At 36.7% G+C, this 14,211-nt stretch overlaps 1 protein-coding gene across 18 annotated transcripts in view; it reads left to right on the forward strand.

Moving 5' to 3' along the window:
• Positions 1–14,211, forward strand: part of KIAA1328 (KIAA1328 ortholog) — a 366,532-nt gene that overhangs the window by 224,080 nt on the left and 128,241 nt on the right. For all 18 annotated transcript variants that reach the window (XM_072829337.1, XM_072829338.1, XM_072829331.1 and 15 more), the window contains one exon: positions 4,049–4,722. In XM_072829337.1, coding sequence (XP_072685438.1) covers positions 4,049–4,722 — 674 coding nt within the window. The remainder of the gene's footprint in view (positions 1–4,048; positions 4,723–14,211) is intronic.

Consider the following 14,211-nt stretch of genomic DNA (forward strand, 5'->3'; position numbering starts at 1 on the left):
AAGACCTGTGCATTTTAGTATATGTAAATTGTGCCTCCGTTAAAAAAAATTCTATTGGTTCCTAAATTAGTGTTATATATCTGAAAAATTCATAGCAAACCCATATGCCAGAGATTGCAGTTTGGAATTTGTTAGTTTAAGCCTTAGTTAAAAAGAGGTTACATTTGTAAACATCTCATAGAAAGGATGGAGCATCAACTCCAGAAAGAAAAACACATCTGTTTCATTCAGGCCCATTGTGACTTCCATGTGTCCCAAAGGCAATATTTGTCTCAAGCTCACTATAAAATAACTTAATTTCTTATATTCAGATTCTAACAGACAGTTACTCTATTTCTTCTCTCTTCTTTTTCTTAGTAGTACATAATTCAGCCTAATCATGGATTCTGATTTTTGTTTCTGGTTTTCTTGGTCCATAACCCAACTTGACTAATACAATCAGTCCCTAGTTACAATGTGCAAGCCCCAGTGCCGTACACCCAGAGAAGTAAATATAACTCCTGACCTCAAGGATTATTGAGGCAGAGAAGTTAATGATAACAACAGTAGTAATAATTCTAATAGGAAACATGGTTTGAATACTGACTTTAGCTAAGGCACTGTCCAAAGCTCTTTATGTGAATTATCTCATCCAGTACAACAACCCTAAGAGGCAGTGCAAAATGTCAGAATAAGACTGACATCTTTTGTATGAGGACAAAGATGAAGAACCTCTCTATTATCTGAAGCATATCAACTCTGGCCCAACCTACAAACCTCACTGCAGCAAAATAAAGCTAAATAACTGAACTCATTCTCTTTAGAAGTAATCTGTTGTAACTGCATGTCTCTTGGAGATCTTACCTTCCCCGCACACACCCCCTATAATATTCTTTTTGAAAAAAGTTTGGGTAAGCATAAGGGGTTTTTTTCCATTTTGTAAATTAGTACCCTTATCAGTTGACACCCTTGATAACTGCCCATCTGACCACCATTGAGGTCATTGAGGTCACTGATGAGAAAACTGAGAGTCAGGAAAGTTGAGTAATGTGCTTTGTTTTGTATTGCTGTGTAAGAAATAACTATAAATTTATTAGTTTAATACACATTTATTATCTCACAGTTTCTGTGGGTGATGAGTTCAACATAGGTTAGTTGGATCCTCTGCTCAGAGTCTTAGAAAATTTGCAGTCAAGGTGACAGCTGGGCCGCCTTCTAATCTGGAGCTCTGGATCCCCTTCCTTTTTTTTTTTTTTTTTTAATTTTTTATTTATTTACGATAGTTACACAGAGAGAGAGCTAGAGAGAGGCAGAGACATAGGCAGAGGGAGAAGCAGGCTCCATGCACTGGGAGCCCAACATAGGACTCGATCCCCAGTCTCCAGGATCGTGCCCTGAGCCAAAGGCAGGCGCTAAACCACTGCGCCACCCAGGGATCCCTCTGGATCCTCTTCCAAACTCACATGTATGTTGGCAGAATTTAGTTTCTTGCATCTGTATGATAGATACCTCATTGTTAGCTGGAAACTGCCTTCTGCTCCAGACATCATTACTGATTGACCTCCTTCATTGATCCTCCCACATCACGTTAGCTTATTTCTTCAAGGCCAATCTCTAACATTAGGGAGGGTACTATACCCTTTTTTAAAGAACTTACTTAAACAGTAACATCCCTTTGGCCATATAGTGTAGCATAATGATGGGATTCATATCTTGTCATGTTCCCAAAGACTACCCACCTCAGTGGGAGGAGATAATACAAGGTGGGCACACTAAGAAGACAGGAATCTTGGGGACCATCTTAGAATCCTGCCTACCAATATGCACAGTCACCTATCAGGTAATTGGGAATTGCTGGTAATTGCTCTCTTTGAGCAAAGTATGCATCAAAATCATTAAGTTGAACTACCTCTCAAAAACAGAAAAAGTTAACTACCAAAAAATTTTTAATATTCCGAATACATAATTTAACAATTAGTACCATTAACATAAGTATCAGCTGTATCAATACCTAAAAATGCACATATGTAAATAATGTTAAGGAACAAAAATAAGACTATAAAATAATACATGCTATTGCTGTGTTACTAATACATGGATTAGGGAGGAAATATATGATAGTTGATTTAAGTTTACAAACCTTTAAAAAATTTACCTGTAATTTTTTAAGTATAATAATTCTATAAAAAAATAGCTTACCATACAAAGTAGCAGATGATAAATGTCAAATATTTGTTTTGACAGTGCTACAGAAGTTCAGTGTAGGGCAGCCCTGGTGGCTCAGTGGTTTAGCGCCACCTTCAGCCCAGGGCATGGTCCTGGAGACCCAGGATCAAGTCCCGCGTTGGGCTCCCTGCATGGAGCCAGCTTCTCCCTCTGCCTGTGTCTCTGCCATTCTCCCTCTCTCACTCTTTCTCTCTCTCTCTCTCTCATAAATAAATAAATAAATAAAATAGTTTTTTAAAAGTTCAGTGTAGGGGAGACTAATGTAGACTAGAGTTTTCCTTCAGTTGTAAAATAAAGTTAATTTTTATGAGGTAGTTTATCATGAATTTTATCATAAGTTTCTTTTCTGTGGCATGCAACCTATTCAGTGTCATTTGCTCAGTATAAAGGATTGGATGTCCTCTTCCCAAATGTGGCTCCTCATTAGAATAGAACTCCTTTAGTATTGCTGTATTAATTCAAAATCTTAAGAGTGTTAGAAGAAACATGGTGTTGCTGTATATCTGCTGACACTTTTTACCAATCAGTTCATCATTTGCAACTATTGCAAAGTAAATTGGCAGGATTTTTTTCTCCTTTATGTTAAGGATCTCAATTTTTCACTTATTCCATGTCCCTAGAATAAGATAAACATCTGAACTGTTTATGAGTTCTAATTTAAAAAGAAGTTGTGGTAGACTGAATAATGGCCCCCAAACATGCCCATGTCCTAATCCCTAGAACCTGTGAATGTCTTTTTATATGACACAAAGGATTTTGTATGACAAGAAACTTTATAGACATGATTAAGTTAACTATCTTGGCGAGAGAAAATTATCCAGGATTACCTGGGTAAGCCCATGTTATCAAAACACTCCCTATAATAGGGACACGGGAGGAGTCAGATGTCCCATGATACAGATAAGTGGTTGTCAAGGTGTGTTCCCAGATGAGGAGCATCAGTATCATCTGGCAACTTCCTAAAAATGAGCTTCTCCAACCCTGCTGCAGAATTCCTGAATTCCTCTGGGGATGAAGCCCAGCAATTCACATTTAACAGTTCCTCCAGGTGATTCTGATATATGCTAAAGTTTGAGAATCACTGATCATAAACTAAGTTTTGCTCTCCTTAATAGAATAGGCTTGAGGCTAAAATACTGGGAAAGCTAACTCTATTGGCCTGCCAAAGGTGATTTGCAACTACTTCCTTTCTGTGTGAGTTGTATCAGGCTATAATCACTTGAACAGCTTAATTGAAAAATCACTTATGTTTATAGCTGAAATTAAATATGTTTTGTATTTAAATAACTGCTTTTGATTAGAATCATATTTTTTGGAAAGTACTTGGTTTTATCTGTGTGCTATAAAGATATTTATAAAAACTCATCAAATCTCTAGCAGTAACTAACATCCTATTCAGTTTAAGATGAAATGTTTTACATCAAATCCTGTTGTGTGTAATGTGTAATGAACAATCAAAGGGTATTACAAAGGGCGGCTGAATGGATTTCTTGCTTAGTATTTAGAAGTAAACATTTTGAGACATTACCTTTTAATGCTTTTGCCTCTTCTCAAAGTTGATTTTATATAACCTTTATTATTTGCTACTCTTGTCATCTTACTTAGCAGCAAATAGCAACATTTTCTTTTTCTCATCCTTATGGATAGACTGAAATGTAGATTGTTTCAAAATGGTTTTAGCTTTGTGGCACATGTCTGTTTAGCTCTGTGAATACTATCATTTATTATTTGAGAAGGCAAAACAACTTTGTTCTGGTACAAATATATCATTGATTTCTGAAAAGCCAAAAGAACTCATTTCAGTGTGCTCTTACTTAACAAATGATCTTGTGGTTCCTTCTAGGTATCCAATAGGAAAAGCACTCTTCAGTCCTCAGCTATGGAACTGGATGGTTCCTACTTGAGTGTAGCCAAATCACAAACCTGTTATCAAAACAAGGAGAAGCCTAGGTCTGCAAACCAGGACTCAGCTTCAGAATCCCTTGTGGAGTTCAAGAATAATTCTTTGAAACCAGCAGACTTTCATTATTCCAAAGAGGATCTAGACAGGATGCCATCAGAGACCAGAACATGTGATTATGGATCCCCAGGGAGAAGATTAGTAGATGCGGTCCCTATAGAGAAGGCTCCACCAGTGGAACTAAAGATGAAAGAATGCCACACCCTGAAGCCTACTCCATCCAGTCAGTGTTGTGGTCATAGACTTTCTGAAAATGCAGATCCTGTTCATGAAAGCCATCCTACACGCATGGCCCCTCAATATTCCAGAACACATCTGGAATCATGCAGTTATTGTGGGCTTTCCTGGGATTCCCTGATGCATGGTCAAGGGACACAGAAGTCTAGTGAAACCGATATCAAAAAGCAACTCTCAGAAAACAGAAGGCAGCAACTTATGCTTCAGAAAATGGAGCTGGAAATTGAAAAAGAGCGCCTTCAGCATCTGCTGACCCAGCAGGAGACAAAGCTTCTCCTAAAACAGCAGCAGCTTCATCAGTCTCGACTGGATTACGATTGGTGAGTCTTAGTTGTTCTTTCAGCAATGTCTGTAGCTTGGAGAGCACAGTGTTAATAAAATAATTGTTGTGCTACTATAACATTTGCAAAGGAACAGAGGTTCCTCAGAGTCTTGGCTTGCTCAAGATGCATACTCACCAGGACAACTAAGTAAATTCCACTATCTTCTTTGGAAGACTTGGAAAATTACCTTGTTCTTCCAAAATGTTAGCTTGATGTATCTACTTCTGAACAGTCCATTGTAACTTTCTCAGGATTCCAAAAAGAATATTTTAAAAAGATATTATTATAAAAAATCCTTTGCTATTTGAGATCATTGTAGAGAATTTTGGGCATTAGGTAAAAATTTGAGACTTCAGAATGTGGAATCAGATTGTGAAATAGAGTGATTAACTGTCACCATTCCATATTTGTCTATCCCCCGTAATATAAAATATAACAGATGATAGCCTTTCCAGTTCAACCGTTTCTCATCATGAAGCAGAACCTATTCAATAACCAATTCTTATAAATGTACCCGCATTTAAACTTTTCCTCCCTTAACAATTCTTCCCTAAGAACAGTGCTTCAAAAACTATATTGGTATTTTGAGATTATATAGCAGCATCAAAAAGTTTGCTATCTTAATTTATCCAAGCAAAATTAGTAATAAATCAGACTAAATTATATTTTAAACATAATATGACATTTATGTCCTTTTTTTCAATTTTGTCTTTAAAAAATAAATTATAAGTTTTCATAAGGAGGTTCTTGTATATATCCCTGCCATTTCCTTCTTAATCAAACTTAGATTTCTTCCTTTGTACTCATTCATATATCTTATACAGACACATATATCCTATACATATCTAGTATGAATATCATTTACTTTTACTTTTTCATTTTCTCTCAAAGATTCCACCCAATATTTTTTAGATTCTAATTTCCTTGAGAGTTCCATCTTGACATTTTTCTGTTAGTGTAATACTTTTCTTGGAACCAGAAATGCTCTTCCTCTTTCTCTTCATTCATAGTCAGACAGTTCCATTTTTCATTGTTGAAAGTTGGAGGCTTTTAACGTAACTGAAAATGAAGGTTCTTGTAACAAGATTATCACCAAACACCAAAAGGTTGCTTCAGTTTTATGACCCCAGTCTCTAATCCTCCAGTTAATGTGTAGTCTCTCCTGACAATATATTTAACAAACACTTATGGAATGCGTGTGATAGGTGAGAAATGGTTCTAGGCCCTTAGGATATAAAAATGAATCAAATGTGGTCTTTAAAGGGGGCACAGTCCAACAGGGGAAAATGGATAATTTTGGGATAAGTTTCGGGTTCACTTGAACAGCACTGTTTATTGGAATAATGCTACATAATGACAGCAAATAGACATTGTGTTCATTTGAACAGCACTATTCATTAAAATAATGCCACATAATGACAATAAAGTCTTTATTGTTCTCTTGATCATCTAGCTTAGATGAGAACTATGAAAAAGTTTTTGAGCAAGTTTTGTTTTATGTATAAATTGGAAAAGTTTATACATACTTATAGAATTTTTATAAACTTTTTTATTGGGGGGGATCCCAGGGTGGCTCAGCGGTTTGGCACCTGTCTTCAGCCCACGGCGTGATCCTGGAGTACCAGGATCAAGTCCCACGTCAGGCTCCCTACCTGCATGGACTCTGCTTCTCCCTCTGCCTGTGTCTCTGCCTCTGTCTCTCTCTCTCTCGAATAAATAAATAAAATCTTATTTAAAAATAAAATAAACTTTTTATTTTTAAATAATTATAGATTGACAGGAAGTTGCAAAAATACTATGGAGAGCCCCACCTTGTTTTTCCCTGTGGCTATGTCTTACATACCTCTAATGCGTTATCAAAATTGGCAAATTAACATTGGTACAATGTATGTGTCTAGCTCTATGCCATTTTTTCATGTGTGTATACTTGCATTACCACCACAGCGATCAAAATACAGAACTATTTCATCACAATCAAGATTTACTTTTTACTACCCCATTTGAGTTGCCCACCCTTTTCTACCTCCATTATCCCTAACCCTTGGAAACCACTAATTTCTTGTCTATAGCTTTGGCATTTTGAGAATGTTTTATAAATGGATTTATACAGTGTGTGAACTTTTGATATTGGCCTTTTTTTACTCAGTATGATGCTCTTGAGATACATCTAGGTTGTTACATGTATTGTGCCTTTTGATTGCTGAGTAGTTGTCCATGATATGGTTATACTATGATGTGTTTAACCATGTATCTATTGAAGGACAACTTGGTTTTTTGTCTGTTACAAAGAGAGCTGCTATGTACATTTTTATACAAGTTTTTGTGTGAACTACGGTTTTAATTCCTACAAATAAAAAACTAGGACTGTGACTGGTAAATCACATGATAAGCGTATATTTAATTTAAAAAAATTAAATGTACGTTTAGGTTATACTACATTTAGTATAAAATACTTCACCAGCAATGTATAAGGGACTGTTTCTCTATATCCTTACCAGTATTTGGAATTGTTACAAATTTTTATGTTGCCTGTTCTACTCCATGTATAATGATATTTTGTTGTGGTCTTAATTTGCATTTCTCAAAAGGCTAATGATGTTGAAAATCTTTTTATTTGCTTATTTTTACCTTCTTCCATCTTTTGGGGTAAATTGTCTCTTTAATAACTTTTGTCTATATTCGTATCAGATTGCTTAATGTTTTTTTAGTGTTGAATTTTGAGAGCTTTTTCATATATTCTGGATACGTCCTTTCTCAGATATGTGGATTGCAAATATTTCCTCCTATTCTGTAGCTTATCCTTTTAATCTCTTAACAGGATCTTTCACAGAGCAAAAGGTTTTAATTTAATGAAGTTTAATTTATCAATTTTTTTCTTATACATTATATACAGTTTTTAATCATGAATGTTGAATTTTCTCAACTCTTGTTTATGCATAAATTGATGTGATCATGTGATTTTTTTAAATTTAACCTACTAATATGGTAGATTACATTTATTGATTTTTGAATATTGACCTAGTGTTGCATCCCTGGAAAATAAACCCCATTTGGTTATAGTGTAAATACTTTTTATTTATTACCAAATTTCATTTACTATTATTTTGTTAAGAGCATTTGCATCAATATTGGTGAGGAATTTTGGACTGTATTTTTTTTTATGCTGTCTTTGTCTATGGTATCAAGGTAATACTGGTCTCATTTATTTATTTTATTCATTTCTTTATTATTTTCTTCCTTTTGCTTGCTTTGGACTTAACTTGCCCTCCTATTTTTAAATTCCTTAAGGTGGGAGCTTAGATTATTGGTTAGAGACTTTTCTTCTTTTCTGGTGGAAGCTTTTAGTGCTATACATTTCCATCTCAGCACTGTTTTAAGTATGTCTCACAAGTTTTGGTATGTTCATGTATTCACTTAGTATAATGTTCCTCTGGGTTCATCCATGGTATTGCAAATGACAGAATTTCCTTCCTTCTTATAACTGAATAATATATATATTTTTATATGTCTGTTTCTATCCATTTATTTGTTGACAGACACTTAGGTTATTTCCATTACAAGTAACACTGAGAGGAACATGGGAGTACAGATATTTCTTCAAGATACTCACTTCATTTCCTTTAAATAGATACCCAGAAGTAGCATTGCTGGATCATTTGGTAGTTCTGTTTTTCATTTTCTTGAGAAATCTCCGTACTATTTTTCATAATGGCTGTACCAACTTACATAAACACCAACAGCGTATAGGGATTCTCTTTTCTCCATATCCTGCCCAATATTTGTTACCATTTTTTTTCCTTTTTTTTTTAATATTTTATTTATTTATGACAGATACAGAGAGAGAGAGAGAGGCAGAGACACAGGCAGAGGGAGAAGCAGGCTCCATGCACGGGAGCCCGATGTGGGATTCGATCACGGGTCTCCAATATCACGCCCTGGGGCAAAGGCAGGCGCCAAACCGCTGCGCCACCCAGGGATCCCTTTTTTTTCCTTTTGATCAAAGCCAACCTACAGGTGTGAGGCAATATCTCACTATAGGTTTGATTTGTGCTTCTGTAACAATTAGTGATACCAAGCGTCTTTTCATGTACCCATTAGTTACTCATGTGTCTTCTTTGAAAAAAATGTCTTTTAAGTGCCTTGGCCAATTTTTTAATTGGGTTATTTGGTTTTTTGCTGATGAGTTGTGTAAGTTCTGTGTATATTTAGAATGTTAACCCCTTATCACCCTTGTCATATATATATATAATTAACCCCATGCCATATATATAATTTGCAAAAATTTTCTCTTATTCCATGGGTTGCCTTTTCATTTTTATAATTTATTTCTTTTGCTGTGCAGAAGCCTTTTATCTTGATGTGGTCCCACTTACTTTATTATTGTTGCCTGAGCTTTTTCCCTGTTTTCTTCTAGTACTTTTACAGTTTCAGGTCTTATATTTAATTCTTTAATCAGTTCAGGTTAATTTTTCATTCTAAGTGTTTTTTTAATAATAAATTAATTTTTTATTGGTGTTCAATTTACCAACATACAGAATAACACCCAGTGCTCATCCCGTCAAGTGCCCCCTCAGTGCCCGTCACCCATTCACCCCCAGCCCCCGCCATCCTCCCCTTTCATCACTCCAAGTTCGTTTCCTAGAGTTAGGAGTCTTTATGTTCTGTCTCCCTTTCTGATATTTCCCACACATTTTTTCTCCCTTCCCCTATATTCCCTTTCACTATTATGTATATTCCCCAAATGAATGAGAACATATAATGTTTGTCCTTCTCCGATTGGCTTACTACACTCAGCATAATACCCTCCAGTTCCATCCACGTTGAAGCAAATGGTGGGTATTTGTCGTTTCTAATGGCTGAGTAATATTCCACTGTATACATAAACCACATCTTCTTTATCCATTCATCTTTCAATGGACACCGAGGCTCCTTCCAGTTTGACTATTGTGGACATTGCTGCTATAAACATCGGGGTGCAGGTGTCCTGACGTTTCATTGCATCTGAATCTTTGGGGTAAATCCCCAACAGTGCAATTGCTGGGTCATAGGGCAGGTCTATTTTTAACTCTTTGAAGAACCTCCACACAGTTTTCCAGGTGGCTGCACCAGTTCACATTCCCACCAACAGTGTAAGAGGGTTCCCTTTTCTCCGCATCCTCTCCAACATTTGTGGTTTCCAGCCTTGTTAATTTGCCCCATTCTCATTGGTGTGAGGTGGTATCTCATTGTGGTTTTGATTTGTATTTCCCTGATGGCAAGTGATGCAGAGCATTTTCTCATGTGCATGTTGGCCATGTCTATGTCTTCCTCTGTGAGATTTCTCTTCATGTCTTTTGCCCATTTCATGATTGGATTGTTTGTTTCTTTGGTGTTGAGTTTAAGAAGTTCTTTATAGATCTTGGAAACTAGCCCTTTATCTGATACATCATTTGCAAATATCTTCTCCCATTCTGTAGGTTGTCTTTTAGTTTTGTTGACTGTATCCTTTGCTGTGGAAAAGCTTCTTATCTTGATGAAGTCCCAATAGTTCATTTTTGCTTTTGTTTCTTTTGCCTTCATGGATGTATCTTGCAAGAAGTTCCTGTGGCCAAGTTCAAAAAGGGTGTTGCCTGTGTTCTCCTCTAGGATTTTGATGGACTCTTGTCTCACATTTAGATCTTTCATCCGTTTTGAGTTTATCTTTGTGTATGGTGAAAGAGAGTGGTTTAGTTTCATTCTTCGCATATGGATGTCCAATTTTCCCAGCACCATTTATTGAAGAGACTGTCTTTCTTCCAATGGATAGTCTTTCCTCCTTTATCGAATATTAGTTGACCATAAAGTTGAGGGTCCACTTCTGGGTTCTCTATGCTGTTCCATGGATCTATGTGTCTGTTTTTGTGCCAGTACCACATTGTCTTGATGACCACAGCTTTGTAGTACAACCTGAAATCTGGCATTGTGATGCCACCAAATATGGTTTTCTTTTTTAAAATTCCCCTGGCTATTCTGATTCCACACAAATCTTAAAATAATTTGTTCTAACTCTCTGAAGAAAATCCATGGTATTTTGATAAGGACTGCATTAAACGTGTAAATTGCCCTGGGTAACATTGACATTTTCACAATATTAATTCTGCCAATCCATGAGCATGGAATATTTTTCCATCTCTTGGTGTCTTCCTCGATTTCTTTCAGAAGTGTTCTATAGTTTTTAGAGTATAGATCATTTACCTCTTTGGTGAGTTTTATTCCTAGGTATTTTATGCTTTTGGGTGCAATTGTAAATGGGATTGACTCCTTAATTTCTCTTTCTTCAGTCTCATTGTTAGCGTATAGAAATGCCATTGATTTCTGGGCTTTGATTTTGTATCCTGCCATGCTACCAAATTACTGTATGAGTTCTAGCAATCTTGGGGTGGAGTCTTTTGGGTTTTCTATGTAGAGTATCATGTCATCGGCGAAGAGGGAGAGTTTGACTTCTTCTTTGCCAATTCGAATGCCTTTAATGTCCTTTTGTTGTCTGATTGCTGAGGCTAGGACTTCCAGTACTATGTTGAATAGCAGTGGTGACAATGGACAACTCTGTCTTGTTACTGATCTTAGGAGAAAGGCTCCCAGTGCTTCCCCATTGAGAATGATATTTGCTGTGGGCTTTTCATAGATGGCTTTTAAGATGTCGAGGAATTTTCCCTCTATCCCTATGCTCTGAAAAGTTTTGATCAGGAATGGATGCTGTATTTTGTCAAATGCTTTCTCTGCATCTAATGAGAGGATCCTATGGTTCTTGGTTTTTCTCTTGCTAATATGATGAATCACATTGATGTTTTTACGAGTGTTAAACCAGCCTTGTGTCCTGGGGATAAATGCTACTTGGTCATGGTGAATAATCTTCTTAATGAATTGTTGGATCCTATTGGCTAGTATCTTGTTGAGAATTTTTATATCCATGCTCATCAGGGATATTGGTCTGTAATTCTCCTTTTTGGTGGGGTCTTGGTCTAGTTTTGGAATTAAGGTGATGCTGGCCTCATAGAATGAATTTGGAAGTACTCCATCTCTTTCTATCTATCCAAACAGCTTTAGTAGAATAGGTATGGTTTCTTCTTTAAACATTTGATAGAATTCCCCTGGGAAGCCATCTGGCCCTGGACTCTTGTGTCTTGGAGGTTTTTGATGACTGCCTCGATTTCCTCCCTGGTTATTGGCCTGTTCAGGTTTTCTATTTCTTCCTGTTCCAGTTTTGGTAGTTTGTGGCTTTCCAGGAATGCATCCATTTCTTCTAGATTGCCTAATTTATTGGCGTATAGCTGTTCATAATATGTTTTTAAAATCGTTTGTATTTCCTTGGTGTTGGTAGTGATCTCTCCATTCTCATTCATGATTCTATTAATTTGAGTCTCCTCTCTCTTCTTTTTAATAAGGCTGGCTAATGGTTTATCTATCTTATTAATTCTTTCAAAGAACCAACTCCTGGTTTTGTTGATTTGTTCCACAGTTCTTCTGGTCTCGATTTCATTGAGTTCTGCTCGAATTTTAATTAACTCTCTTCTTCTGCTGGGTGTAGGATCTATCTGCTGTTTTTTTGTCTAGCTCCTTTATGTGTAAGGTTAGCTTTTGTATTTGAGTTCTTTCCAGTTTTTGAATGGATGCTTGTATTGCGATGTATTTCCCCCTTAGGACTGCTTTTGCTGCATCCCAAAGATTTTGAATGGTTATATCTTCATTCTCATTAGTTTCCATGAATCTTTTTAATTCTTCCTTAATTTCCTGGTTGACCCTTTTATCTTTTAGCAGGATGGTCCTTAACCTCCACGTGTTTGAGGTCCTTCCAAACTTCTTGTTGTGATTTAGTTCTAGTTTCAAGGCATTATGGTCTGAGAATATGCAAGGGACGATCCCAATCTTTTGGTATCGGTTCAGACCCGATTTGTGACCCAGTATGTGGTGTATTCTGGAGAAAGTTCCATGTGCACTTGAGAAGAATGTGTATTCAGTTGAGTTTGGATGTAAAGTTCTGTAGATATCTGTGAATTCCATCTGGTCCAGTGTATCATTTAAAGCTCTCATTTCTTTGGAGATGTTGTGCTTAGAAGACCTATCTAGTATAGAGAGAGCTAGATTGAAGTCACCAAGTATAAGTGTATTATTATCTAAGTATTTCTTCACTTTGGTTATTAATTGGTTTAAATTTTTGGGAGCTCCCACATTCGGGGCATATATATTGAGGATTGTGAAGTCCTCTTGTTGGATAGATCCTTTAAGTATGATATAGTGTCCCTCTTCATGTCTGACTACAGTCTTCGGAGTAAATTTTAGTTTATCTGATATGAGGATGGCTACCCCTGCTTTCTTTTGAGGACCATTTGAATGGTAAATGGTTCTCCAACCTTTTATTTTCAGGCTGTAGGTGTCCTTCTGTCTAAAATGAGTCTCTTGTAGACAGCAAATAGATGGGTCCTGCTTTTTTATCCAGTCTGAAACCCTGCACCTTTTGATGGCGTCATTAAGCCCGTTCACATTCAGAGTTACTATTGAGAGATATGAGTTTAGTGTCATCATGATATCTATTCAGTCCTTGTTTTTGTGGATTGTTCCACTGAACTTCTTCTTAAAGGGAATTTTAAGAGTCCCCATTAAAATTTCTTGCAGAGCTGGTTTGGAGGTCACATATTCTTTCAGTTCCTGCCTGTCTTGGAAGCTCTTTATCTCTCCTTCCATTTTGAATGAGAGCCTTGCTGCATAAAGTATTCTTGGTTGCATGTTCTTCTCATTTAGGACCCTGAATATATCCTGCCAGCCCTTTCTGGCCTGCCAGGTCTCTGTGGAGAGGTCTGCTGTTACCCTAATACTCCTCCCCATAAAAGTCAGGGATTTCTTGTCTCTTGCTGCTTTAAGGATCTTCTCTTTATCTTTGTAATTTGCAAGCTTCACTATTAGATGTCAAGGTGTTGAACGGGTTTTATTGATTTTAGGGGGGGATCTCTCTATTTCCTGGATCTGAATGCCTGTTTCCCTTCCCAGATTAGGAAAGTTTTCAGCTAGGATTTGTTCAAATACATATTCTGGACCTCTGTCCCTTTCGGCGCCCTTGGGAACCCCAATTAAACATAGGTTTTTCTTCCTCAGGCTGTCATTTATTTCCCTTAATCTGTCCTCATGGTCTTTTAATTGTCTGTCTCTTTTTTCCTCAGTTTCCCTCTTTGCCATCAACTTGTCTTCTATGTCACTCACTCGTTCTTCTACCTCGTTAACCCTCATCCTTAGGACTTCTAGTTTGGATTGCATCTCATTCAATTGATTTTTAATTTCTGCCTGATTGGATCTAAATTCTGCAGCCATGAAGTCTCTTGAGTCCTTTATGCTTTTTTCTAGAGCCACCAGTAGCTGTATAATAGTGCTTCTGAATTGGCTTTTTGACATTGAATTGTAATCCAGATTTTGTAACTCTGTGGGAGAGAGGACTGTTTCTGATTCTTTCTTTTGAGGTGAGGTTTTCCTTCTAGT

Source organism: Canis lupus, chromosome 6 (genome assembly GCF_048164855.1).
Source record: "Canis lupus baileyi chromosome 6, mCanLup2.hap1, whole genome shotgun sequence".
NCBI classification, from domain to species: domain Eukaryota; kingdom Metazoa; phylum Chordata; class Mammalia; order Carnivora; family Canidae; genus Canis; species Canis lupus.